At 47.7% G+C, this 27,244-nt stretch overlaps 1 protein-coding gene across 3 annotated transcripts in view; it reads right to left on the reverse strand.

Annotated features, from left to right (window-relative positions):
• TP53BP1 (tumor protein p53 binding protein 1) overlaps positions 1-27,244 on the reverse strand; it is a 199,236-nt gene that overhangs the window by 70,076 nt on the left and 101,916 nt on the right. For all 3 annotated transcript variants that reach the window (XM_069766121.1, XM_069766122.1, XM_069766120.1), the window contains exons 13-16: positions 17,271-17,390; positions 14,577-14,813; positions 12,802-12,859; positions 11,523-11,618 (exon numbers count right to left, since the gene is read on the reverse strand). In XM_069766121.1, coding sequence (XP_069622222.1) covers positions 11,523-11,618; positions 12,802-12,859; positions 14,577-14,813; positions 17,271-17,390 — 511 coding nt within the window. The remainder of the gene's footprint in view (positions 1-11,522; positions 11,619-12,801; positions 12,860-14,576; positions 14,814-17,270; positions 17,391-27,244) is intronic.

Below are 27,244 nucleotides of genomic sequence, written 5' to 3' on the forward strand. Positions count from 1 at the left end.
CTCATTAGGGAAGTGAGTGGGTTCACCAGATTCTCACCTATTTGGGACAACATTTATCTACCGGAATTTAGGCAGAGGGAGGGTTTTCACTTTTGGTCTGCAGCAGGTATTAAATGGCTGGGGCAGCTGATAAGTCAGGGCAGACTTAAAACATTTGAGGAGTTGCAGGAAGAATTTCAGTTGCCACGGTCTGAATTGTTCCAGTATAATCGTATCTCTCATGCTTATCAGGCACAGAATAAAAGGGGAGCCATAGTGGTACAGATTGATCTCATGCTCGACTATATCCTTAAGAATAGCTGCACGAAGGGGGCGATTTCAGAAATATATGGGTTTCTACTTTTTTCTTTCCTGGAAAAATATCCCATCCGAGCCAAAGGGAAATGGGAAGCTGAATTGGGAATGATTGACAGTGATAGATGGGAGTCGGTCCTAGAATATGTGCCCAAGATATCAATGAGTGAACCAGGCAGGCTATCACAGTTATTCGTAATCCATAGGGCCTATAGAACCCCTGACAGGTTCTTCAAGGCTGGGCTTAGGCAGAACTCGGAATGCCCTCGGTGCTCACAATCCCAGGCGGGGATATTGCATATGATGTGGCAGTGCCCTAGACTGTCCTCCTTCTGGATAGTTGTTTTAAATCGTATTGAACTGGTGTATGGATGTTCTGTCCCTAGGGTTCCACTGACTTGCATATTGGGATATGTGGAGGAAATTGTTACGGACAACATGTTTAAAATAGCTATTGCACGATTGTTATTCATTGCTAGGAAATTGATCGCCAAATTTTGGATTAGAGAGGAACCTCCAACAAGAAGAGACTTTCTTAAGGTACCTTCACACATAACGATATTGTTAACGATATCGTTGCATTTTGTGGCGTAGCAACGATATCGTTAATGAAATCGTTATGTGTGACAGCGACCAACGATCAGGCCCCTGCTGGGAGATCGTTGGTCGCTGAACAAAGTCCAGAACTTTATTTCGTCGCTGGATCTCCCGTGGACATCGCTGGATCGGCGTGTGTGACACCGATCCAGCGATGTCTTCACTGGTAACCAGGGTAAACATCGGGTAACTAAGCGCAAGGCCGCGCTTAGTAACCCGATGTTTACCCTGGTTACCATCCTAAAAGTAAAAAAACAGTACATACTTACCTACCGCTGTCTGTCCCCGGCGCTGTGCTCTGCACTCCTCCTGTACTGGCTGTGAGCGTCGGTCAGCCGGAAAGCAGAGCGGTGACGTCACCGCTCTGCTTTCCGGCCGCTGTGCTCACAGCCAGTACAGGAGGAGAGCGGAGAAGCAGAGCGCCGGGGACAGACAGCGTTAGGTAAGTATGTACTGTTTGTTTTTTTACTTTTAGGATGGTAACCAGGGTAAACATCGGGTTACTAAGCGCGGCCTTGCGCTTAGTTACCCGATGTTTACCCTGGTTACCGGCATCGTTGGTCGCTGGAGAGCGGTCTGTGTGACAGCTCTCCAGCGACCAAACAGCGACGCTGCAGCGATCCGGATCGTTGTCGGTATCGCTGCAGCGTCGCTTAATGTGAAGGGGCCTTTAAGCAAGCGGAGCATATACTTACTTTGGAGAAAAGTATCTACACCAAAAGGAATAAGCTGGACATCTTCCACAAGCTGTGGCAACCGTGGATGGACTTGAATTAGGATGATAAATGAGAATATAGGGAACCTAGTATTCAATGGAAATATAACGGATGTTTATTCAAATGTTTGTATGATGATGGGAAGTGGGGTGGCTCTGGCTGAGGTCTCTGGGGTTGGGCGGGGTGGGGGGGGCTCTGGGTCGGGGGGAAAAAGTTATCTGTAAATGTTTAATGAAACATTGCCATGAGAATTATTCTGATTGTTTATTCTTTGCGGATAATAAAAATCTATCTGATAAATAAAAAAAGGGAAGAAGAGCGCAGGAACCTGGCCCTTTAGGGAACTGAGAGCGAAGCCCGAATCCAGTCCTGCCTGAAGGAAAGCCAAATGGAAGGCAGGGAAAAGGACATAGGTGAAAAGCGGTTGGGCTCGCATCAAAGAAAGTAAGTCTTCCAGGTACGATAGTAGAACCTGGAAGACGACGAAGGCTTCCTAGCCTGGATTATAGTGTGAGTCATCCGGGCCGAAAGGCCGGACGCTCTAGCACTGTGGAGTCCACAGATCGGACCCTGGTGGCCAGAGCGCAGACGCCCACTGCGGGAGGGTCGCGAGATCTGGAGACGAACCAAAGGAACCTGCCTGTTCCTTCGGGACGCAGAGAGGTCCACGTCCGGAGTCCCCCATTGAAGACAAATCTGATGGAAGACCTCCTGATGCAAGGACCATTACCCTGCCGCGAGACCCTCGCGGCTGCGGAAGTCGGCGGCCCAATTGTCCATGCCGGGGATATGCACCGTGTATATCACCGGAACCGTTGCCTCTGCCCAGAGGAGGATCTTGGATACCTCGGCCAAGGAGCTCCGAGTCCCCCCTTTATGGTTGACATATGCCACCGCCATGGCATTGTAGACCCCTGAGAATCCTTTCCTAGTGACGAGGGAAGAGAAAGATGGCCCGAAGCTCGAGGACGTTGATCAGCGGAGGAGACTCCTGTGCCGACCAACGACCTCAAACAGTCAGGTGGCGAAACACAGCGCCCCAGCCAAGCAGGCTGGCGTCCGTCGTCACCACCTGCCAAAGAACTGGAAGGAAGGACATGCCCTGGGAGATGAGAGGTGACGTCAGCCACCAGTTGAGGGACCCTTGACTCGGGGAGAGAGTCGGATCGGACGATCCAGGGACAAGACAGCCATATCCCACTGTGACAGAATGGCCTGCTAAAGAGGTCGAGAGCGAAATTGGGCAAAGGGAATTGCTTTGAACGTCACTACCATCCTCCCCAGAACCTTCATGGCCGGTCAGAAGAAGGGAAGCTGAGGACCCTAAAGCAAGCGTACATCCCGACGAAGGATGGATCTCTTGTCCTCGGGAAGGAAGACTTTGGTCTGACGAGTGTCAAAGAGCATGCCCAGAAAACGAGGCGCTGGGAAGCAACAAGACAGGATTTCTTCTTGTTGACGAGCCACCCGAAGCGGACTAGAGGACAATGGACAGGCTCTGGTGAGCCTGAGAAAAAGGGGACGGAGCCTTGAAGAGGATGTCGCCGAGGTACGGAAAAAATAATAAGCCCCTGACCATCAAGATGGCTATCAGCGCTGCCATGGTCTTCGTGCAAACCCTGGAAGCGGTTGCGAGAACGAACGGCAGGGTGAAGATCCAGAATGGGACAAAACGTGCCTTTTTTTTTTCTTTTCTTTCGGTACCACAAAAGATTGGAATAGAAACCAGTGAACGGTTCTTTTTCTGGGACAGGAACTATTACTCTGGCTTTGAGGAGAGAAGCGGTGGCTGCGAAGAAACCCGGAACTAGAACGGGGACTCTTGGGGTCGGGATCCGAAGAAACGATCCCTGGGTTGTGAAACGAACTCTATTTTGTATCCCGAGGATACAACTTCCCTGACCCATGCGTCCTCTGCTGAGGAGATCCAGACATCCCTGAAGAAGAGAAAGCCGCCCATCCTGAGAAGTGGGCAGGGGTCTTGCTGTGAGTCATGCCGAGGTGGATCCTCCAGTCCTAGACCTGGAGGATCTACCCTGGAAGTAGCGAGAGCGCCATGAAGGCGTGCGTCTAAAAGAAACAGTCTTCTACTCTTGACGTGCCTGTGGCCTCTGTTGCTGTGGGGAAAAGGAGTTTGACGCCACGAAGCGACGTAAAGGCCGAAAGGACTGAAATTGCCGTCTAGGAGGAGGGCGACAAGGTGTAGACTTGTGCCCCCGGTAGCGTCCTTAATGATTTGGCCCAACTTAGAACCAAAGAGACATGAACACTGAAAAAGGCAGGCTGGTAAGGGACTTTTTGAAGACAAATCTGCCTGTCAGGCCTTGAGCCAAACGGACCGACGGATATCAACGGCATTGCTGGACACCTGAGCCGCAAAAGACACCGCATCCAGGGAAGCGGAGACCAAGTATTCACCCGCATGAGAAAACTGGTTGGCAAGCTCCGCCAGCTGTCCAGGAGGGCCACGTCCAGAATGCCCCGACGGAGTAGCAATGGCCGGGCAAAAATAGACGCAGCAGTTTCGAAGGCTGAGCTCGCAAAGTATTCTATGACTCTATAGTTAGAATCTTTCAGAGATGCTCCGCCAGATAGCAGGAGGACCGTGTTGGAGGACAGAGTCCAATTAGCGGTGAGCTCCAGAGAAAAGGGATATAAAAACGCCAAGGCGCTTTCCTCTCTGAAAGCGACTGGTCGGATTCTTTTTCTCTCGTCAGGACCTCCTCGAATTCAGGGTGAGAAGCGAAGACCTTGGAAGGTGGCTTCGACCGTCTAAACAAAACCGCCTGATCCGCGCGTTCCGTAGAGGAATCTTTGATGCCACGGGTCTGGTTGATTGCTCCAATGAGGTTCTGAAGCATATCCCTCATGTTAGCGATTTGGTCAGAATGCAGCTCCAAAACGTCCCTCTGAAGGTGCGTCCGAGAACGCCTCGCCTGACTCGGGGGAGAGGACCGGGAAGAAACTGACCGCTGAAATGGGCCGTGAGGCAAGATGGAACAGGAAGAGGAGTCGCAACGGCGCTCCCGTCTGGACCTCTTTAAGGCCTATCCTGGTAGGCTCAGACAGGGCTACTTGTAACCCGCTGGCTACCGCGGAGGTCTGCAAGGACAACCGATCCAGAACGGACACGGGGTCTGGGATACCCTGGTGAGATCCGCCACAGGTTGAGACAGAGAGGAAGCCCACTCTGGGATAGGGTCCTCACTCTCACTCGGGGCAGAGGTGGGAAGCCCTGAACGATGTGGGCTCGCTGCAGTCCTGAAAGGTGGGAGAGGACTGACCTAAGGGGAACCTGCCCTTACAGGAGAGCACAAAAGGTGTCTGACTAAAGCAGAGGAAGGGTATCGGTCTGTAGTGCAGAGCTACTCACGGAAGATGTCCTGTGGATAGCTTCGGCTGTAGGAGGAGGCAGGTCCTGTAAGAAATCCCCGCTGGGTCCACACGCCGGGAGTGGTGTAAGGCCCCGCACTGTGAAGTCCGCAGCACGAGCCAAGAAGCGCCGAAAGCAGTCGGCGCTGAAGCTGCACGATTGGGAGTACAAAGATGGCGCCTGCCGCAGTCTGTGCTGAGGCCAAGAGGAGTGGGCGGGGCTAAGTGTCGGAGTGAAGAGAGGGGAAGACGCGGGAGAAAAGCCCGCCGGAATGAGGACGGGGGCGGAGCCATAACGCCGCACTAGGCCCCGACAGAAGCCGGGACCTAAATTAGCCCCCGGTGGCCGGCGGGAATGGAAGCCGCCGGCGTGGAAGTCCCGCAAGGCTAGCCCACCCGACGGAGAGAGCGGGGGTTAGAGGCACTGCGCCGCGGTCTGTGCCTAGGCCAGGAGGAGTGGCCGGGGCTAAGCGCCGGAGAGTAGGGGGAAAACGCGGGAGAAAGACCCGCCGGAAAGAGGATGGGGGCGGAGCCGTAACGCCGCACTAGGCCCCGACAGAAGCCGGGGCCTAAATTAGCCCCCGATGGCCGGCGGAAAAGGTCCAGGCCCCGACCGAAGCCGGGGCCTGGATTTCCAGAGGGAAAGGAAGTGAGGAGACGCGGCGCCGGAAGTAGGTCCCAGAAGAAGCCGGGACCTAAATTAGAGGCCGGCGCCGCCGGAGAAGGGAACCGCAGCGCCGGAGCAGTGCTCCGCAGGGACTGAGTAGAGCGGCAGCCTGCCAAGGCCGCCCGGGAAAGCGGAAGTGGCGGGGTCGCGGCGCCCGAAGTAGGCCCCGGCAGAAGCCGGGACCTAAATTAGAGGCCGGCGCCGTCAGAGAATCGCGGCGCCGGAGCGCCGCAGAAAGTAAGAAGCACGGCATCCTGCCAAGGACGCCGTGCAGACACAGGAAGCATTGTGGCCGTCGAGCAGTGAGGCCGCAAGGGGGAGCGGAGCGGCAGCCTGCTAGGCTGTGACGCTGTAAGGGGAGACATTGTGGCGAGCTGTGCGGCTGCAGGGAGAGCACTGCGGCCGCCAATGAAGGAGGCAGCTTAATAGGAAAATGAGATACTGCCCTTGTGGCTGTCCCTGGTACCCCTATAAAATAAACGCCATGAGAAAATCCGCATTTAGGGATTACTATGCCCCCACACTGCGAGGGAGGACCGGGGGACATCTGGAAATGGAGGGAAATACTCACCTAAACATCCCACGCCGTTACTAACCTGAGGGGAATGAGACGTCCACGGAGCTGTGATGGACGTCCTCGTCTCCTCCAACCGACAGGCTCTGGTAGGCGAGTGGGTGGGGGACGGAGCCAGGACCGGACTTCTGAGCACGCTTGTGTGCTAGGATCTTGGTCCTGGACAGGGATCTATGAGGATACGGGGTGGCAGTACACACCATACTCATAGTCCGTATAGTGGGACTACAGGTGTGACTGTTCACCCTGTATCCCTCCGGAAAAAACCTGAAAGAAAACGACGCACATTGAGGTAGATAAGGGTCTAATGAAAGACCCGTGTCCACCTCCTACTGACACTAAGCTAAACTGAATATCCTGCTTCCTGTCGGTAGGGTGTATACTGCAGAGGAGGAGCTAACTTTTTTATTTGCATAGTGTCAGCCTCCTAGTGGCAGCAGCATACACCCATGGTTCCTGTGTCCCCCAATGAAAGGCGATAGAGAAATGAACATTTAACTTTTTTTCACAAAAAATTTAATTCAGCTCCAATTTGTTTTATTTTACCAAGGGTAACAGGAGAAAATGGACCGCAAAGGTTGTTGTACAATTTGTCCTGAGTACACCGATACCCCACATGTGGGGGTAAACCACTGTTTGGGTGCATGGCAGAGCTCGGAAGCGAAGGAGCGCCATTTGACTTTTCAATGCAAAATTGACTGAAATTGAGATGGGACGCCATGTTGCGCTTAGAGAGCCACTGATGTGCCTAAACATTGAAACCCCCCACAAGTGAAACCATTTTGGAAAGTAGACCCCCTAAGGAACTCATCTAGGTGTGTTGTGAGAGCTTTGAACCCCCAAATGTTTCACTACAGTTTATAACGCAGAGCCGTGAAAATAAAAAATCCTATTTTTTTTTTTTCCACAAAAATTATTTTTAGCCCCCAGTTTTGTATTTTCCCAAGGGTAAAAGGAGAAATTGGACCCCAAAAGTTGTTGTCCAATGTGTCCTGAGTACGCCGATACCCCATATGTTGGTGTAAACCCCTGTGTGGGCACACGGGAGAGCTCGGAAGGGAAGGAGCAGAATTAGCTGGAATTGAGATCGGACGCCATGTCCCGTTTGGAGAGCCCCTGATGTGCCTAAACAGTGGAAACCCCCCAATTATAACGGAAACCCTAACCCTGACACACCCCTAACCCTAATCCCAATGGTAACCCTAACTACACAGCTAACCCTAATCCCAACCCTATTCCCAACCGTAAATGTAATCCTAACCTTAACTTTAGCCCCAACTCTAACTGTAGCCTTAACCCTAATTCTAGCCCTAACCCTAGCCCTAACCCTAATGGGAAAATGGAAATAATTATTTTTTCTATAAAATAGTTTTTATCGTATAAAAGCGCCAAAACATAAAAAAATTATATAAATGAGGTATCGCTGTAATCGTACTGACCCGAAGAATAAAACTGCTTTATCCATTTTACCAAACGCGGAACGGTATAAACGCCCCCCAAAAGAAATTCATGAATAGCTGGTTTTTGGTCATTCTGCCTCACAAAAATCGGAATAAAAAGCGATCAAAAAATGTCACGTGCCCGAAAATGTTACCAACAAAAATGTCAACTCGTCCCGCAAAAAACAAGACCTCACATGACAGTGGACCAAAATATGGAAAAATTATAGCTCTCAAAATGTGGTAACGGCCTTGGACCCGTTGAAGCGCACAGCGCGAAACGGCCGTAGTCCTTACCGGTTCCCCGCACCCTCTCCTGTTCATTCCCTGCCGCCTCTCCATGTGTACGTGATTGCTGCTCGCAGCGAATAAAGGATTCTTATCACAGCATCTTCGGGGGTGAGTGCCATATCTTCTTTATTGTTTCACTGTCAGTCAAGTCTTCGATCCTCTGTGGATTTTCATTGAGCACCACCCCTAGCTGTTTTCTCTGGATAGTGTTGCAGTCTACTCTGCCGCCGCTTATTTAAACACCTGTGAAAAGTTTGCGGATCTAGTGCCGCACAGCTACCATTTTTTTGGTTTGGTTCTTGTTTTTTATTTTTTCGCTGATGATGCTGTATGGCGGCTCATTCTTTGCGGGACAAGATGACGTTTTCAGCGGTACCATGGTTATTTATATCTGTCTTTTTGATCGCGTGTTATTCCACTTTTTGTTTGGTGGTATGATAATAAAGCAATGTTTTTTGCCTTTTTTTACGGTGTTCACTGAAGGGGTTAACTAGAGGGACAGTTTTATAGGTTGGGTCGTTACGGACGTGGCGATACTAAATATGTGCACTTTTATTGTTTTGGTTTTTTTATTTAGATAAAGAAATGTATTTATGGGAACAAAACATTTTATTAAATTTTTTTTTTACACTATAACATTGCCCCGGGGGGGCATCATGTTATAGTGTAAGATCGCTGATCTGACACTTTGCTGTGCACTGTGTCAGATCAGCGATATGACGTGCACTCATAGAGGCTTCCCGGCGCCTGCTCTGAGCAGGCCCTGTGACGCCACCTCCCTGCAGGACCTGGATGCAGCCCGGCAGCCATTTTGGATCCGGGTCTGCTGCAGGGAGGAACGTAGGAGACCCTCGGAGCAACGCGATCACATCGCGTTGCTCCGGGGGTCTCAGGGAAGCCCGCAGGGAGCCCCCTCCCTGCGCGATGCTTCCCTATACCGCCGGAACACTGCGATCATGTTTAATCGCGGTGTGCGGGGGGTTAATGTGCCGGGGGCGGTCCGTGACTGCTCCTGGCACATAGTGCCGGAGGTCAGCTGCGATTGTCAGCCGACACCCGGCCGCGATCGTGAGCGCGGCCGATCGCTATGACGTACTATCCCATCAGTGGTCATACGGGCCCACCCCACCTCGACGGGAAGGTACGGTCACATGTCAGAAAGGTGTTACAATGCAAAAAAAAAAAAAAAATTATATATATATATATATATATATATATATATACTGTATACATTCGTCACGTGCCCGCTCTCACACGTGACTTGGGGTTGTGCCTGTAAGGGTTAATCTATCTCCCCACTCTCAGTCCAACATTCAACCTCTATCCTATGCTGTAATGGGAGCATAAATCACACACCGACCCAGGCCACACACCCGCTCATACGCGCTGCCACCACTCATCGAATACACAGGTGATGAGTCCTGGAACTAATAATAATACTAATAAAAATAGGTCTATCACTCATAAGGCTCACACACCTTTAGGCTATGGATTCTTTTAGAACATTCAAGGTTCAACTTGCTAAAGTTTTATACTTTAATAGCAAAAAGTTCAATGCTTACAATAAGAAAAAGGTATAAAAATATGATAATAAAAAGACATACAACTTATGCAAAACAGTGTCAAAATAAACAGGAGAAACTTACAAAAATTACCTAACTGGTAGTTGCTTTCTGCTCCCTGAGGGAAGGAAGAATTTGGTTGGTGGAACACATCAGCTTCTCAGGCTGCCCTCACATGTGATCACAATTCTCTGTCTGCAGCCTAAATTTATAACTTTGGTCTGAGGTCAGGTTTCTAGACCGACCCCTCAGGCCAATATCATAACTGCTACCTGTTTGTTTGGGCCACGGCCGAGCCCCCAATGAATATATTTTCTTCTTGAGACACTTGTGACCAGATTCCCAGGAATACATCACCTCAGGCCGCAATTTAGCATCTCCCCTCCAAGACCTCAGAGGTGCCAAATGTTGCTTTTCTTCTCGGCCCTAGCTAGACCCCTGGTGAGATATGGAGACAGAATTTCTACTAGTCCCAAGGAAGTACCTATTAACACCTAGGTGCGACTTGCCTTCAGGACAGATGTTACATTTTCACTAGTCACACATATAACCCTAGACATATGTCCCTACACATATATAGAGATAGATAGATTTCACCACAATATATATGATAATTTAATTAGTTCATAGGTTTAAACCTTGACAAGATATCCACATGATTTAGATCTATGGCAGGATTAAGATATATGTTCTCAAAGCATGCTGCATCTACACTGTAAGGATATGTGCACACATCAGGATTTCTTGCAGAAATTTTCCTGACAAAAAAACGGACATTTCTGAAAGAAATCCGCATGCGATTTTACCGTGATTTTACCGTATTTTTCACACGTTTTTGGTGCGTTTTTTCCCAAATGCATAGAATTGTGGGAAAAACGCAGAAAATCCGCAAAAATAATGAACATGCTCATTTTTTTACCGCGATGCGTTTTTTTCGCGGAAAAAAAACGCATCCATGTGCACAAAACATGCAGAATGCATTCTAAATGATAGAATGCATAATGTATGTGTTTTTAATGAGTTTTTATAGCGTTTTTATAGCGAAAAAATCTTACTTTACTATTTAATGTCTTTCTCTGCTTTCAGAGGTTGAAGTTTATCTCATTTATGAGCATTCACCTACAGACTTACCTGTCGATTGGGTGTAGGATGTGACATGTGAATAGGAAGAGGGTGTTTGCTCACCGTTAAAAAAAAAAAAAAAAAAAAAAATGTTTTTTTTCTCAGACACCCATGAATAACAAACCTTAATTCCAAAACAGCCAGTTGTCTGTATATCTGTGTATACCTGTGATTTTTAGGACTTTTAAAAAGAATACACTTTTTTTTTTTTTAGTTTTTTAAAGAAAGACAAAGTGCCAGTTTTCTAAAGTTTCAACAAAGTATAAAGTACTATAAATAATAATGACATAATTCTTCACTACCGGCATGGAGGCTGCGTTAGCTGCTCCTGCAATTTTCACAACTATAACCCAAAGGCACTGACTATACTTTTCCAGCCCATTACATTTTATGAAACCGGGTACTTGTCACGTTAGGATCACTTTAATTAGTATCTACACTTTTTTTTACCAAAATTCAACAGTACAAGAGAAGAAATTTTGCATTATATCGCATTAGAAAATAATGTCATTTTCTCCCACATATCAGTTACTGTTAATGTTCCTGCAATGATCATTCACTATGGAAAAAAGATGCTCAAATTGTTCCTCATTGAGGGGATTAATTTACAACTGCTGCTTAAAAAAAAAAGTCTATGGAGAGGAGAGGGGAAGAAGCTTGAAAGAAGTAGAGGAACATAACGAAAAACTGCTGAGGCCTCATACAGTCGGATATATTGTTATTCAATGATACACAACTTATTCTGGAGGAGCCGTTACACTACAGCCATAATGTTTTTTCCACTTGGACAAAACCAATTTACAATAAAATCTATTCCTGATATTTTATGAAAACCAATAGTAAGATTCCAAAATGAAAAGTCCAGTCCTGGAGTTTTATGACATTTACCTGACCGGTGTAGTGGGCATCTGAAGACTTCTGGACTCTTCTTCACGATGGACTTCACAAACACGTATAAATACAGATGGGGAGTCCTCTGTACTACTGTAAAGAAAGAAAATAAGCCTTTTTAGTAACTATGGGTCTAAAGTTAATGCCTTATACAGAAATTGATGAGATGATGTGTAACAATGGCACATGGACAAATAAAGGTAACAATAATAGGGCCCGCTGGCCAATGGGCTTATAAACAGAAGCACAACGAAGGATAGGATTTAGCCATGGAATACATCACTTATCCGTCCAATTTATGTATGTGCCTCTCTGCAGAACATTATTAAAAATAAACCGGTCATGTCCAAAAAAAGCTATTAACCTGCAGATATGGTGTTACTCTGCAATAATCCGTGTGGCCACCACACTGAAAGCTCAGCTACCAGAAAGAAATTTGGTTTATTCCTCCCGGCCACCATGGACTTTCAGTCACAGAGGATTGCCAATGTGGGTCCAATCACAGCTCAGTATACAGTGAGCAGCAGCGGTAAACACGCCCCGTCACTGACTGACAGCCGTCTCTGCAGCATACCAGAACAGAGACGACTATCAAGGTGTCAGGGTGTGGTTACAGCCGCTGCTCATTATGTACTGAGCAGTATCTGAAGCCATGCCTCTATAACTTAAAATCAAAGGTTGCAGGGAGGAATAAAGTTCATTTCTTCCGGTAGCCGAGCTTCCAGTACTGCACAGCATTAGAAATCTAGTAACCTGCAGACTAACCCCATATCTGTAGGTTAATAGCATCTGAAGACATGACAAGCTTCTAGAACTATCCTTTAAAGTGAGACTAAAGCATGCTTAAAATGATGCATCTACACGACCCAATAACTGGAAGAAACGTCCGTCCAAATTTTCCAGTCTGTATAAGCTTCATGGTGATCACCTGACAAATAAGCAAAACTCTCAATTGTTGGGTGATTGAATCTTTTATGCTAGTATACAAAATGGTCATGATCAGCAGCACATTGCCCTGTGTGGGGACAGAGGGATCATAATAACGACCATTCTGTTACCATCGGCCTGGGTAATATAGCCTGGCAAACTAGCACTTGTATGTAGCCTATCGGCGCTTGTCTGAGTGAACCATAACTTAGAGTCTTTTACATGCCAATAGATGTCAAACGCTGCAGTCACATCTACATTTGTGCATGATTTAAATATTTTTATAATCAAGTTAATTGGAGAAATTACTGTTCCATATAACTCTGAAAAGCAACAAGAATCGTATTACCTGGCGATCCCCCCCTCCACCGCAGCCGCTCCATTTGTTCTCTCAGCAACAGGAGGTTCTGCACAAGAAAAAAGAAAAAACACATTAAGGCTATGTTTACACGTTCCGTTTCTTTAGCTTTTTTATGCAACTTTTCAACTGCGCTTTGCAGTACCAGCAAAGTCTATGAGATTGCACAAATCTCATGCACGCAGCTTGGTGTTGTTGTCCTCAGTATTTTGTGCAATACCTTGGTTTTTGCAAAGTACAGCATTTCACTTTCAGAGGTTTTTTTCACCCATTGAAAGCAATGATTGGTGCAAAAAACACTGAAAAAACGCAGGTATCAGTTTTTGCTGCGTTTTTGGTGCCAAAACCTGATTAAGTAGAATCAGATGGGATTTTTATGCACTAAACTTTCCCAGCATGCAAAAATGAAAATGTATCATGACAAAAACAGAGAGAGCAGGTTTAACCTGCAGAACAAAAAAAAGTATAAAAAAATGCAATGTGTGAACACAGGATCTGAAAAGCGGATTAAGGCTAAAGGTACCTTCACACATAACGATTTCGTTAACGATATCGTTGCAACGTCACGCTTTTTGTGACGTAGCAACGATCCCGCTAACGATCTCGTTATGTGTGACAGCGACCAACGATCAGACCCCTGCTGGGAGATCGTTGGTCGTTGGGGAATGATCAGGACCATTTTTTGGTCGCTGATCACCCACTGTCATCGCTGGATCGCCGATCCAGCGATGTGTTCACTTGTAACCAGGGTAAACATCGGGTTACTAAGTGCAGGGCCAGGCTTAGTAACCCGATATTTACCCTGGTTACCATTGTAAAAGTTAAAAAAAAAACAAAAAAAAAAACAGTACATACTCACATTTCGATGTCTGTCACGTCCCCCGCCGTCAGCTTCCCGCACTGACTGTCAGCGCCGGCCGTAAAGCAGAGCACAGCGGTGACGTCACCGCTGTGCTCTGCTTTACGGCCGGTGCTGACACAGTCAGTGCGGGAAGCCGACGGCGGGGGACGTGACAGACATCGGAATGTGAGTATGTACTGTTTTTTTTTTACTTTTACAATGGTAACCAGGGTAAATATCGGGTTACTAAGAGCGGCCCTGCACTTAGTAACCCGATGTTTACCCTGGTTACCCGGGTGCTGCAGGGGGACTTCGGCATCGTTGAAGACAGTTTCAACGATGCCGAAGTCTTTCCCCTGATCGTTGGTCGCTGGAGAGAGTTGTCTGTGTGACAGCTCCCCAGCGACCACACAACGACTTACCAACGATCACGGCCAAGTCGTATCGCTGGTCGTGATCGTTGGTAAGTCGTTTAGTGTAACGGTACCTTAAGGCCACATACACATATGCTCAGTATTTGGTCAGTATTTTACCTCAGTATCTGTAAGCTAAAACCAGGAGTGGGTGATAAACACAGAAGTAGTGACGTGTTTCTATTATACTTTTCCTCTGACTGTTCCTCTCCTGGTTTTGGAGGTACTGAGGTAAAAAACAGAATGTGTGAATGTGGCCTGAGACATCATCTCTGACATGTGTTTGTAAAAAGCCCAACATCTTTTCCCACCGGGTTCACAGTGGTCAGCTTGTATATTACAAGGAAATCAGACCAATAGCAATGACAACAAAAAAGCTTGGCAGCCAAATGTCCGATGTTACAAATGCATGAACGTAACCCCAAGATGTATTGCAGCCATTCCATTTACATCCCAGCACTCAGTCCTGCACTCCATCGTCCTTGTGTGGCTAGACATGGTGGCAATCTTACTTTCCAGGCTAAACTGTGGCGCACTTTGGCTCTCCTCATTTACGGGTGTAATAAGTTTCATTCTCAAGCAGAGTTTGCCATCGACATCGGAGGCAGAGCCAGAATTTCCCTTGTCGCTTTCCTCAGACACATCTGTTGTTACCATGGCGCTCTCCACGGTAACATCGTTGCTCGCAGCATTGCTTTCCGCAGTGACATCACTGGTCGCCAGGGTGCTGTCTGGACAGCCTCCAACAACTGAAACAGCAGAAATCCAAGACTCAAGATAAGCACTAAAACACATGTCCTGAATAGCATAAAAAAAAAATAGAATGCTTATGCTCCATGGTAATTTTTAGATTTTAAGAAGAGAAGCAAAGTAGAACGTTAAGTTGTTAAGGTTGTCCAGTACGCAAAATGGGCACAGGGCAGGATTCTCCAGTGCCGGAAGCGAGTGGTCTTGTGACCATAAGTATGCAATTTGCATAGTTCCAGCCACATTCCAAACTAGACATGTCCAGCCTCTCTCAATTCACTTGTATTGAGCGAGACTGCAAACGTCTATCGGTAAAAATGACCATATGTATGCAAATCACATAGCTGCAGGCATGCTCCCGACACCGGAGAAGCGCTGTGAGGCTTTGGCTACTTTCACACTTCCATCTTTATAAAGACGTTGCAATGCGTCGTTCTGTGCAAAACACGGCATCCTGCAAAGTTGCCCGCAGGATGCGTTTTTTGCACATAGACTTGTATTACCGACGCATCGCGACGTATGGACACACGTTCCATACGTCGTGCACTGGATGCATCCGTAATTGGCGGACCGTCGTCACAAAAAAGTTCAATGTAACTTTTTTTGTTTTTTGTGCGACGCGTCCGCCATTTTCGACCGCGCATGCACGGCCGAAACTCCGCCCCCTCCTCCCCAGAACTCAGAATGGGCAGCGGATGCGTCTGAAAACTGCATCAGCTGCCCACGTTGTGCACTATTTTGCACAACGTCCGTCGGGCCGACTGTTTGCGACGGCCCTGTACCGACGGAAATGTGAAAGTAGCCTTAGAGTGACTGCAGATTTGAACCCCCAAGCCTGGTCTATCTCTTTAAATATTTTGCGGCAGCGTGCAGGATCGTGCACAAGACCTCTTGTGAGGTGGGCGCCGCTTAGTCCCTTTCAGATTGGAATTTACACACAACCTTCTAATGATGTGGCATGAACTAGCAGTTTTCATAGTACAATTGCATGAAACAAAAATTAATGGAAAATTCCTGGAGTTTAATACTGATGGCCCATCATTGCTGTCAAGTTAAGGCTGTTGGGGGTCCAACTTCTGACACACCTTCCAATCAGCTTGATGGATATATACAGCTCTGGCAACAATTAAGAGACCACCACATCAAAACCCTGTCATGGGCAGCCCAATCTCCAGACCTGAACCCCATTGAAAACCTCTGGAATGTAATCAAGAGGATGATGGATAGTCACAAGCCATCAAACAAGAACTGCTTACATTTTTGCGCCAGGAGCAGTGTGAAAGACTGGTGGAAAGCATGCCAAGACACATGAAAGCTGTGATTAAAAATCATGGTTATTCTACTAAGTATTGATTTCTGAACCTTTCCTGAGTTAAAACATTAGTATTGTTGTTTCTAAATGATTATGAACTTGTTTTCTTTGCATTATTTGAGGTCTGAAAGCACTGGGGTTTCTTGGTTTTATTTTTTCCATTTTGACCATTCTTCCTTTTCAGGAAAAAAATACAAAATTTAGTGCTTGGAAATTCGGGGACAGGTAATCAGAAGTTTATAGAATAAAAGAACAATTTAAATTTTACTCAAAAATATACCTATAAAGATAAAAATCAGACAAACTGAACATTTTGCAGTTGTCTCTTAATTTTTGACAGAGCTGTATATTCCTGAGAACCTGTTTAACAACTAATTGCCACAGGAGAGCTGTAACCAGTCTACTACGTCCGAGTGTCTGCCTTCTATAGACGTACACGCCCGGAAAAAGTGCACAGCAGAGCGCCCATTCACTCGGCCGTCACCACTGCAGTCTATGGCTCCGTCGGCGCATAGGTCTGGAAATATGCCCTGACGAGGAGACACAACACAATGTGACAGCATCCATAAGGCCATTTACTACATAGCTGCACTGACTTTATTGGACTTTTTTTATTGACATACTGGATAAATTTTTTAGAGCACTATGCCTCTTAATGAATTTGGTGCATCTTTCAGCTGCCGCACGCCATCATAAGAAATGAACTCCAGTCTAGGTTAGACACTAGAGTAAATTTCCGTCATCATTTACACCATTTTAGTAGTATAAATTATAATAATTTGTCAACATCGCATGGCCTTGCCCCCGACTTGCTAAGCTTCTCCAACTTATTAAAATGATGGCGATGCTGGAGTAAAAACAAAAAGTTTAAGACTTTTCAAACTGTTCTGGAAAGCGTGAGAAGCGTGCGTGCTGCAATTAATGCTACACTACATTTCAAGGCAATTACTACAGCAATTATCCCCATACATGACATTTGGATTGTTGGGCTACAAAAAGTCAGCGTACAGACAGCCTAAAGCAAAAGGCATACCTTACAAAATGTGATGCATGGGATAACGTTCTACCAACTGGGACTGCAAGCTCAATGGATTCTGATAACCAAAGAACATAAAAGTACTTGTGAATGAACATAAGAGAGTCTCACCAATTGGGGTACTATGCCTTCGTGGCCCCCGTTTCAGTTGGCCAATCATAGGAGGCGTAACACTGCTTATTGGCTGGATTAGGTCTCCTTCCTTTGGTAGCGTAAAATGGAAAGGTGTTTCTAAAAGGAAAAACACATGAGGATTAGCAGAGGATAATTAAATGAGGGTAAAGGCATCAGTACGGTCAATGCTACAAAACAGCAAATAAGTTGCACAATTATTAGCAACAACAAGTACTTACGGTACTTGTCACTATGTACAATATTAATTAGTTTACTACTTTTATTTCTCAATGTTGGAAAGCATGGAGACCATTACACAACTGAGCAATGTACCCAGTTCTGGAGAGAGAAAACTTAGCGGAAAGTATATCCTCTCTCCTTCAGCAAAGAAAAGTTATGGGCTGAAGCAACCTGATCTGTAAGGGCCTTTACACACAACGTTCATGTCCACATTCATTAGTCTGGTATCCTTCCCGCCACCACACCCCCCTGCAGATATTGACGTAGGCACCGACAGAATTATAGCCTATAATGATGCCGACAAGAGTCAACGTGTGCTCTGTCGTGCATCATTTTCTTGTGTATATGTCTACTGGAGGCAGACAAGGTCCATGGCTCCGAATCCCATTTTGTGCTGGAGGTTGGTTCAGACGCAGGCCCCAAAGGGACCAACAAACATGGACAAAAACGCTGTGAGAAAAGGGTCCTAAGTGAAACTGAAAGGTGGTCTTTTCTCTGGAGATGGACCTCACCAGTGAATTCAGAAAGATCAGTTGGAGAGACAGGCATTTCTCTGTAGTAAAGTATATAACAAGGCTTCGTATATTTGTTCGTACTAACCATTGCTCCTAAGTTTGCAGAATCACCAGTGCCCATTTATAACGATAATGTTCAGTGTGTCCATAATATTAACTGACGAGCAGTCACTACACTGTAATAATAATCTATAGCACCTAAAGGTATCCAAGTATTCATGTATCTGTATATATTTCTACCTGTTGTGATGCAGGGACCCCTGTTACAGCTAGGGGGCGATGTATGCGCTCCCCAGGACACGCATGGAGGCGTAATGGGGATAGTGAGGACAGTGTCTAGCATGGTGGTGAAGGGCCGGTATGTGTCGCAGAGGAGGAGGTCTTCTGCGCTGTAAGCCTCCCTTGATACGGGGAGCTGCTCCCTGCAATGCAACCCGGAGTATTTGGTCTTTGGTGCACATGAGCACTAAGATGTTGTTTAGTGAATCTGGGTCCGGGCTGCGGGTAGCTATGAGAGATGAGAGGGTCTGGCTACCCACATACCTCACCATTGGGTGAGGGTGCTCACTGTACCCCTTTTTCCTGCAGGAAGTGTGGATGTTTGAGGACCTGCAGTGATGTCAGGATCACGTGACCAGCCAATGTGATCCATACCTCACCTGTGGGTGTGGTTACAAGGTACATAATGTGACCAGGGTGTGGGTCACAGGTTCCTGTATGCTCTCTGAGTGTGGACCTTAATGCTCAGGGTGTTGGATTGTCTTGGGATGGACTGGAGTCCTGCAAGAACCTGGTGAGAGTGTGAGTCCTGGAATGGTCAGGGTGTTGAATTGGAGTGGACTGGAGTCCTGCAAGCACCTGGACTGATGGCCTGTGTGTTGGAAGTGCCTGTGACTGGACTTCCTGAAAGCGCATGGAGAAGCTGCATCTACAGAGCCTGTGACGGATTCTGTGTTGGGGAAGTTACAGTTCCTACTGTGGGTCTTGACTATCCGAGGTGCGCTGGTCATAAGGACGGTGATCCCAGTGAGGCAGTTTTACCCCTGTGAACCAGCACTGGCAGGAGTCAGTGTGTGGAGCCAGAGCTCCTGTAAAGTAACTCCAGATAACAAGGGGGTTACGGGCAGAGACGCATCTGCCATTAGAACAGACTGTAATGAACTGTTTTTGTGCAGCGCCCCAGAGACGTGGTCGTTGCAGTAATGTCGCTCTGCCACTAAGGGGAGTGATGGTACGTCTGATGGCACTAAAAGGAGTTCAACTGACCAGGTATCACCAGCACACAGTACACTTCACACTCCGGCCACTACCCCCTAGTGGCCGGAGTGTGAAGTGTACAAAAGGTTCTATTTATTAGGCCACTCCTCACACTGGTAAAACTAGGGGTTGGATAGGAAGTTAGTCAGAAGCTGACTGGGTTTTGTCAAGGCAACATCCCGTGGCAGAGGGTGTTGCGGGGAAGATTCAAGGGGCTCCCTGTCAGGCGTGGGAACCTGGCAGGTACCTAGCGACAAGGCAGAACGTTACGGAGCCGCGCCTACACTACCTTGCGGCAGCATCTAAATAAAGGACACGAAGCAAAGGATATTGTGGACAGTGAGAAACGAGATCAAGCACAAAGGAGAGCCAGTAGGAGTCGTGCCCGGAGAACGGCAACATCCTACTAAGGCTCGTAGCCGGTGCCCGGAACACGGAGGAAGTAACTGACTTTATGCCTTACTTCAAATACCGCAGGACAGTTAATTATAGGTTGGCTGTCTACCTTACATCACCTAAGCAGACATAGGGGGCAACCGTGGAGAGGGGCGTCTCTAGGGTCCCGGAAGAGCTCCGTGCCTACCCGTCAAACGGGTGCGTCCTAGCCATAATAAACCTGGGGGACAGAGAATAGAAAGAACAAGAACGAACGAGAACAGAAGTTGTGAGGACTATCCCGAATGCTCAGCAGGGAAGCACTACAACACACAGGCACTAGTGGTAGGCAACGATTTCCACCTGCAAAGGGAACTCTGGATGTGCCTTCGGACCGGCCGGTCTCAGACAGCCCTGTTAACAGTGCTCTGGATTGAGGATCCTGAAGTCGCCGGTAAAGAGACTGCAACCCTGTGTCCTCGTTATTGACTGCACCTCACACCATCGTCACCTACACTACTGGGAAGCCCTGGGGATATACTTCACCTGTGGGAAGGTATACCATCTAGCTCGCATCACATCACCCCAGTGGACCCCAGACAGCGTCTGTCACCCAGACCCCTTAGCAGGGTCACGGACCGGGTCCAGCCACCGTAACATCCCCAGAACTGAGCCCGAGAGGACCGATACCGAGTAACCTGCGGCCCTGCGTCTGGGGACGCTCCATTTGTGTTATGGTTTATGATGTCTAATAAACCGAATAAGACTGTTTACGTGGAGAAACCGTGCCTGAGTGCTTAAATCCCGTGCCAAGCGAGTATTCCCCAACGCGTTAGTTAGCGCTATCTCACACTTTGGATCTATAAGGGCCTCAGTACTGAAGCAACATGAACACAGAAATCAACATGCATATCACATTCACTTAGGCGTTTTTTTACCCCCAAAACTAACTATCTATCTATATATATCTCTCTCTATATATATATATATATATATATATATATATATATATATATATATATATATATATATATATATATATATATATATATATATATATATATATATATATATATATATATATATATATCTATATATCTATCTATATATCTATCTATATATATATCTATATATATATCTATATATATATCTATATATATATCTATATATCTATCGATCGATCGATCGATATATATATATCTCTATCTCTATCTATCTATCTATCTATCTATCTATCTATCTATCTATCTATCTATATAGATGCTCTTTCAAACGCAAATCCAGCAATACCTTTATATGGTCAGTCTGTTCCTCCATTACTGAGAAATTGATATGCAAATATGGCTAAAGACCTATTTGCAGATCCAAAGCCTGTCACTCCAGCTCTATTTCCCATCGAGCACCGCCTCCTCCTTCTACTTGACTGACAACCCTTATGCTGTATGACTTCAGGCAAAAGAGCAGTCAGTTAAGCAGGAGGAGACAGAACTGGGAAGGGAATAGAGCTGGAGTGACGGAGGTTTCAGATCTACCATTGCCTACTGCATTTCAATTCAAATACTGATTTTCCAGTAATAGAGGAACAGACTGGTCATATAAAGGTATTTTGCTGGACTTATATGTGAAAGAGTTCCATGTGCACATAAATAGTTCAAAGGGTGAAATCTGCTGACCGATTCCTTTTAAATACATGTACATACTTTAGCAACTGCTATATCATTAGTCACAAATTAACATTTAACAATATTTTAAAAGCCTTTTTATACTTAAATGGACACTTTTGTTTCATCAAACATGGCAAAAATAAAAAGTAGCAAAGCCACAAAGCGGACTAAAAATCCAACAAAAATTAAAAAATACAGCTGAAAAAGGGCAGCACTGCTTACCTGCCCAGGTCTCTGAACAAATGCACTACAGGATGCAGCAAGCCCATAGAGAAAGATGTTGCAAAACACAGGTGCAAAATAAGGATTTTTGTGTACTCACTGTAAAATGCTTTTCTCCGAGCCACTCATTGGGGGACACAGAACCATGGGTGTTATGCTGCTGTCGCTAGGAGGCTGACACTAAGTTGAGACAAAAAAAGTTAGCTCCTCCCCTGCAGTATACACCCTCATGCTGGCTTCCAGAGACCCAGTTCAGTGTAAAAGCAGATCATTAACAACATCTTACATAATATTAGAGTACAACATATCAGAGTAAGTCAAGAACCAAAAAAGAAACGAGCCATAAGGCTAACAGGGTGTGTGCTGTGTCCCCCAATGAGTGGCTCGGAGAAAAGGATTTTACGGTGAGTACACAAAAATCCTTATTTCTCCTTCGCCACATTGGGGGACACAGAACCATGGGACGTTCCAAAGTAGTCCCTGGGTGGGGAACAATACAACCAAATAACTCCGGGCACCAACTGACTATAAATGCGCAACGACCGCCTGCAGAATACGTCTGCCAAGGGCCGCCTCCGCAGAAGATTGAGTGTGAACGTTGTATTGCTTCGTGAAAGTATGCAGGCTGGACCATGTTGCGGCCTTGCAAACCTGCTCTGCTGACGCCTGGTGCCGAATGGCCCAGGAAGCACCCACTGACAGATAAGATTCTTGAATAGCTGATCGGATCCATCTGGCTATCGTGGGTTTAGAAGCGGCTAAACCCTTTCTGTGACCTTCCGGGAGCACAAAGAGGGAGTCCGATTTGTGGAAAGGGGCAGTCCTAAAAATGTACCTCCTGAGGGCCCTCACCACGTCCAAGAACAATCAGCAAGACATCCTGCAGAGGTTCAAAAGGGGGCTCCTGAAGGACACCCAGGAACAAATTGAGATCCGAAGTCTCTAACGGCATTCTATAGGGGGGGTACGACGTGAGAAATCCCCTGAACAAAAGTCCTGACTTGCAAGTCAGTAGCAATCTTGCGTTAGAACACGGATAACACCGAGATCTGACCCTTGAGAGAGTCCAAGCCGGACTGGAGAAATTCCAGAATGGAGGGAATTGAAAAGAGGAGAGGAGGGCATCCACGGAGCCTGCACCATGAGAGAAAGGCATTCCAGGTTTGGTGATAGATGCGAGCGGAAGACATCTTGCGAACGCTTATCATGGTTGCAATGACTTGCTGGGAGAAACCAGCTTGAGTTAGGATCCAGGTTTCAACAGCCAAGCCATTAAACATAGGGCCCCTGAGCTCTGGTGGTAGATCGGCCCTTGGCGAAGCAGATCTGGGCGGTCTGGTAACCACCAGGGAACGTCAGCTATGAGTTGAACGAGCTCCACGTACCACGCGCGACGAGGCCAATTCGGGGCAACTAGGATCAAAGGAACCCCTTCCAACTTGATTTTCCGGATTACCTTCGGTAGTAAAGGAAGCGGAGGAAACACGTACAGGAAGTGGAACCGGTGCCATGGGGATATCAGCGCGTCCACTCCAATGGCCTGGGGATCCCGCGAACATGCTATGAAGTTGGTAACTTTTGCGTTCAGTCTGGACGGCATCAGATCCACGTCCGGAGTCCCCCAGTGAAGGCAAATCTGCTGGAAGATCTCCGGATGGAGTTCCCACTCTCCCGAGGCGAGACCCTGACGGCTGAGAAAGTCCGCCGCCCAGTTCTCGACGCCTGGAATGTGCACTGCGGAAATGATGGAGCGGTTGTCCTCGGCCCAACGGAGAATGTGGGAGACCTCCCGCATCGCCGCTCTGCTGCGGGTCCCCCCGATGGTTTTTGTACGCCACAGCTGTGACGTTGTCTGATTGAATCCGAATTGGGTGACCCGCGAGGAGGAAGTGGAAACGTCTCAGGGCAAATCTGATCGCTCAAATCTCCAAGATGTTTATCGGAAGTCTCGACTCCCGAATGGTCCAATGCCCCTGGGCAGTGTGGTGGCGAAATACAGCTCCCCAACCAAGAAGGCTGGCGTCGGTAGTCACCACCAGCCAATGGGTTGGGAGAAAGGACCTCCCCTGGTAGAGGGATGATTCCAAAGCCCACCATTTGAGCGCTTGCCCGATCCGCAGGGGCAGAGGGCATGGACGATCGAGGGATAAGGGACTCCGGTCCCAGTTGTCCAGCAGAGTCTGTTGTAGGGGCAGAGATGCAGTTGAGCGAAGGGAACCACTTCCATTGCGGCCACCATTTTTCCCAGGATCCTCATGGCAAACCGAATGGAATGTGGAGAGGGACAACAAAGCGTCTGGGTTCCCTGCTGAAGCGCTTGGGCCTTGGACCGAGGAAGCAGGACCAGCCCCTGGGACGTGTCCAAGATCATGCCTAGGAAGGCGATCCGTCGGGCTGGAACGGGGGAGAACTTGTCCAAGTTGATCAGCCAGCCCAGGTGTGAAAGGGTATCCAAAGTAATGCAGACACTTGCTTCGCAGGCGTGATAGGACAGACCTTTGATCAGGAGGTCTTCTAAGCATGGCAACACAACAAGTCCTCGGGAGTGAAGAATGGCCAGACCGCCGCCATGACCTTTGTGAATACCGTGGGCGCAGTGGCAAGGCCGAAGGGTAAGGCCGTGAATTGAAAATGGTCCTCCTGGATGGCAAAACGCAGGAACCTTTGATGTGGTGGGAAGACTGGGATATGGAGATAAGCATCTTTGATGTCTATTGATGCTAGAAACTCTCCTCTCTCCAATGAAGAAATGATCGACTGGAGGGATTCCATCCTGAAGTGCCGGACCTTCACATACTTGTTTAGGAGCTTTAGGTCCAAAATAGGGGGCACTGTTCCGTCCTTTTTTGGAACGACGAAGAGGTTTGAGTAAAAACCTCTGAATCTCTCGTGTTCTGGAACCGGAACAATGACTCAGTTTTGGCGGAGAGATTCGATGGTGCGGTGAAGTGCGCGAGACTGAGCTCCTGAACTTGGGAGACGAGAGGGAAAAAACCGTGCCGGAGGGGAGGCGGAGAAATCTATTTTGTAACCAGAAGACACAAGGCCTCTTACGCATTCGTCGTGGATGATGGAAAGCCAGACATGTTGAAAGAGAAGCAGGCGTCCGCCTACTCTGGTGGTCTCGACCGGAAGACTCCCCGATTCATTGTGAAGGAAATCTGGAGGGCCTGGATCCCCTGGTTCTGGGTTGCCTAGGCTTACCTCGCCAGGACTGATTTGGCCTGTATGAGGGCAGAGGATCTGTCTGTACGTGGAGATCATTCTGATCTGGAAGAGGCCATGGAGGAGGACCGGAATGGGCTACTGCGAAAGGACTGAAAGCGAAAATGTTGCTGAAGCTGAAAAGCAGTTTTAGGCCTGTGCTGCGGGAGAAATTTGCTTTTCCCTCCTGTAGCATCGGAAATAAGATAGTCTAATTTTTCTCCAGACAGACATCCGCTCTGAAAAGGCAGAGAAATCAGACTTTTTAGAGAAGGAATCCGCACGCCACTCTCTAAGCTATAATGCTCTCCTAATGGTGACAGCATTTGAGGGAGCAACTGCCGCACAGTCTGCTGCGTCTAAAGACGCATACATCACATAGTCTCCAGCCATGGCGATTTGTTTGGCGAGATCCGCCGCCTCAGACGGAAGAGCCTGGTCCTGAATAGATTTCGCAAGGGTATCTGCCCAGAAAACCATTGCTTTTGCAACCCATGCGGCCGTGAAGGAAAGGGATAAAGAGGAACCTGAGGCTTCATATACTGAGCGAGCCAGGGAATCTATCTGGCGTTTTGTGGGATTTTTAATTGAAGCCCCATCAGGTACAGATAAAAGCGTTTTGGTAGCCAAACGCGATACCGGAGGATCTACTGTTGGAGGTTCCATCCAATCTCTGACAAGATCTGCGGAAAAGGGATACTTCAATCCCAGGGCCTTTTTACCCTTAAAGCACTTATCCGGTCGCTCCCTGTGTCGCCGGACTATATCTAAGAAATCCAGATGAGAGGCAAACACCCTATGGGATCGCTTGGTTCTTGTAAAAGATACCACATGATCCAGAGCCGAATTAGGGTCATCATCAACCTTTAGCGCATGATTTTTTTTTTTTTTTTTAATTCAAATAAATTTTTATTAACAACATTATAGTTGACATGTTACATTCTTATTTTCAATACAAAGTTTTCCCCCCAAACAACCCCCTCAATCCCACCGTATCCCGCCCCCTCCCAACAAGACAGCTCACCTTGTTTAATAATTCCATCATTAAAACTATAGATTGACTAATCCCTCAGTTAGGATCGTAGGCCACATGTCACATTTTCACCAATTTAGGACTTTAATTCACTCATTCTCTATAATACCGCTATCCCATGGCAATCCACGGAGACCACAATTTATTGAACATTTCAATTTTCCCTCTTTTCTTATAAAACCCCTTTTCCAGTGTCAGGCCCTGCTTCACATACTGGAGGAATTCTCTTCTTGAAGGCGGCTCTTCCCTGATCCAATTTCGCGCTATCACCTTCCGGGCCATACACAGCAATCTGGCAATAGCTATCTTCAGGTTGTTATCCACTCCAATCTTATCCACGCACCCCAACAAGCAAACCTTTAGCGCATGATTGACAGCTTCTATGAGGGAATCCACAGTCGATTGAAACTCCGGAGAATCTGGGTCCAAGGACGCCTCAGACTCATACTCAGAGTCATGATCGCTGCGAACCCCTGGGGAGGGTGAGCGAGAAGTGGAGCTACCAGAGGCTGAATGGCGTGGTGAATGCTCAGGAGAGGTAGTGCGGATCTGTTTTTTGGATGTCCGTACCTCCTTCAGGTGAGAGTGGCCCCTGCTGGCCGATGATTCTCCTGTAAGGGAGGGGTCTCTTAACCCAGGCAAACTAGTGCCCCGCTACCCAGGGGGGTCATGAAGGGATTCAATCACTTTGGCCAGCAAAGACATGGATTTTGACAGTGACGCGGCTCACTCAAGGGGGCTAGATACACTGGGGTCGGTAGCGGCGGAGGCCTCCTGGGCACATTGGGCATCACAGGCTGGACAGAGAGGAGAGCTTTGAGGACGGGAGAGAGAAGCCTGGCAGGTGGTACACGCAGTGAAAAAGGTGGTATGTACCTTTGTAGCCTTTTTAGCCCTTGACTGCGACATGATGTACCCCAATATAAAAAAAACGCTGTTAGTGGAAGCTATGAGTGGTAAAGCTGCACCTAGTGCAGTCTCCTTACCCAGGTCCTGTGTCCCGCAATAAGATGAGGTGGCGCGCTGAGTAGGGGAGAAGATCAGCGTCCAGGGCTTGACACGTGCAGAATAAGGGCGGCCGAAACAGCGGTGCTGTGCAGGAAAAAATGGCTGCCGAGATTTGGGGGGGTAGTGTCGCATAGAGCGAAAAGCACCACATCTGTGGGCGGAGCCGCCGGAATGATGCGAATGGTGGGCGGGGCCTATCGGGATGCGGCCTACACAAAGGCCGGGACTAAATTTCTGGCTGCGACCGGCGCGCACCCGCGGACCGCCGGGAAAGAACCGCGGAGCCCTGTGGGGAACCTGCTGCTATGGAGCCCTCCTATGCCTGCCGGAAAACGACCCCTCCCGGGTGACACTTACTTATGAAGGGGATGGCAGATGCCGCAGGTCAGAGCTGTGCCCATGGTAGAAAGGACAGTGCAGGGTTGGGCAAGCCTCCATCCACCATCCCCTTGA

The sequence above is a fragment of the Ranitomeya imitator genome, chromosome 4 (assembly GCF_032444005.1).
Source record: "Ranitomeya imitator isolate aRanImi1 chromosome 4, aRanImi1.pri, whole genome shotgun sequence".
Classification (NCBI taxonomy): domain Eukaryota; kingdom Metazoa; phylum Chordata; class Amphibia; order Anura; family Dendrobatidae; genus Ranitomeya; species Ranitomeya imitator.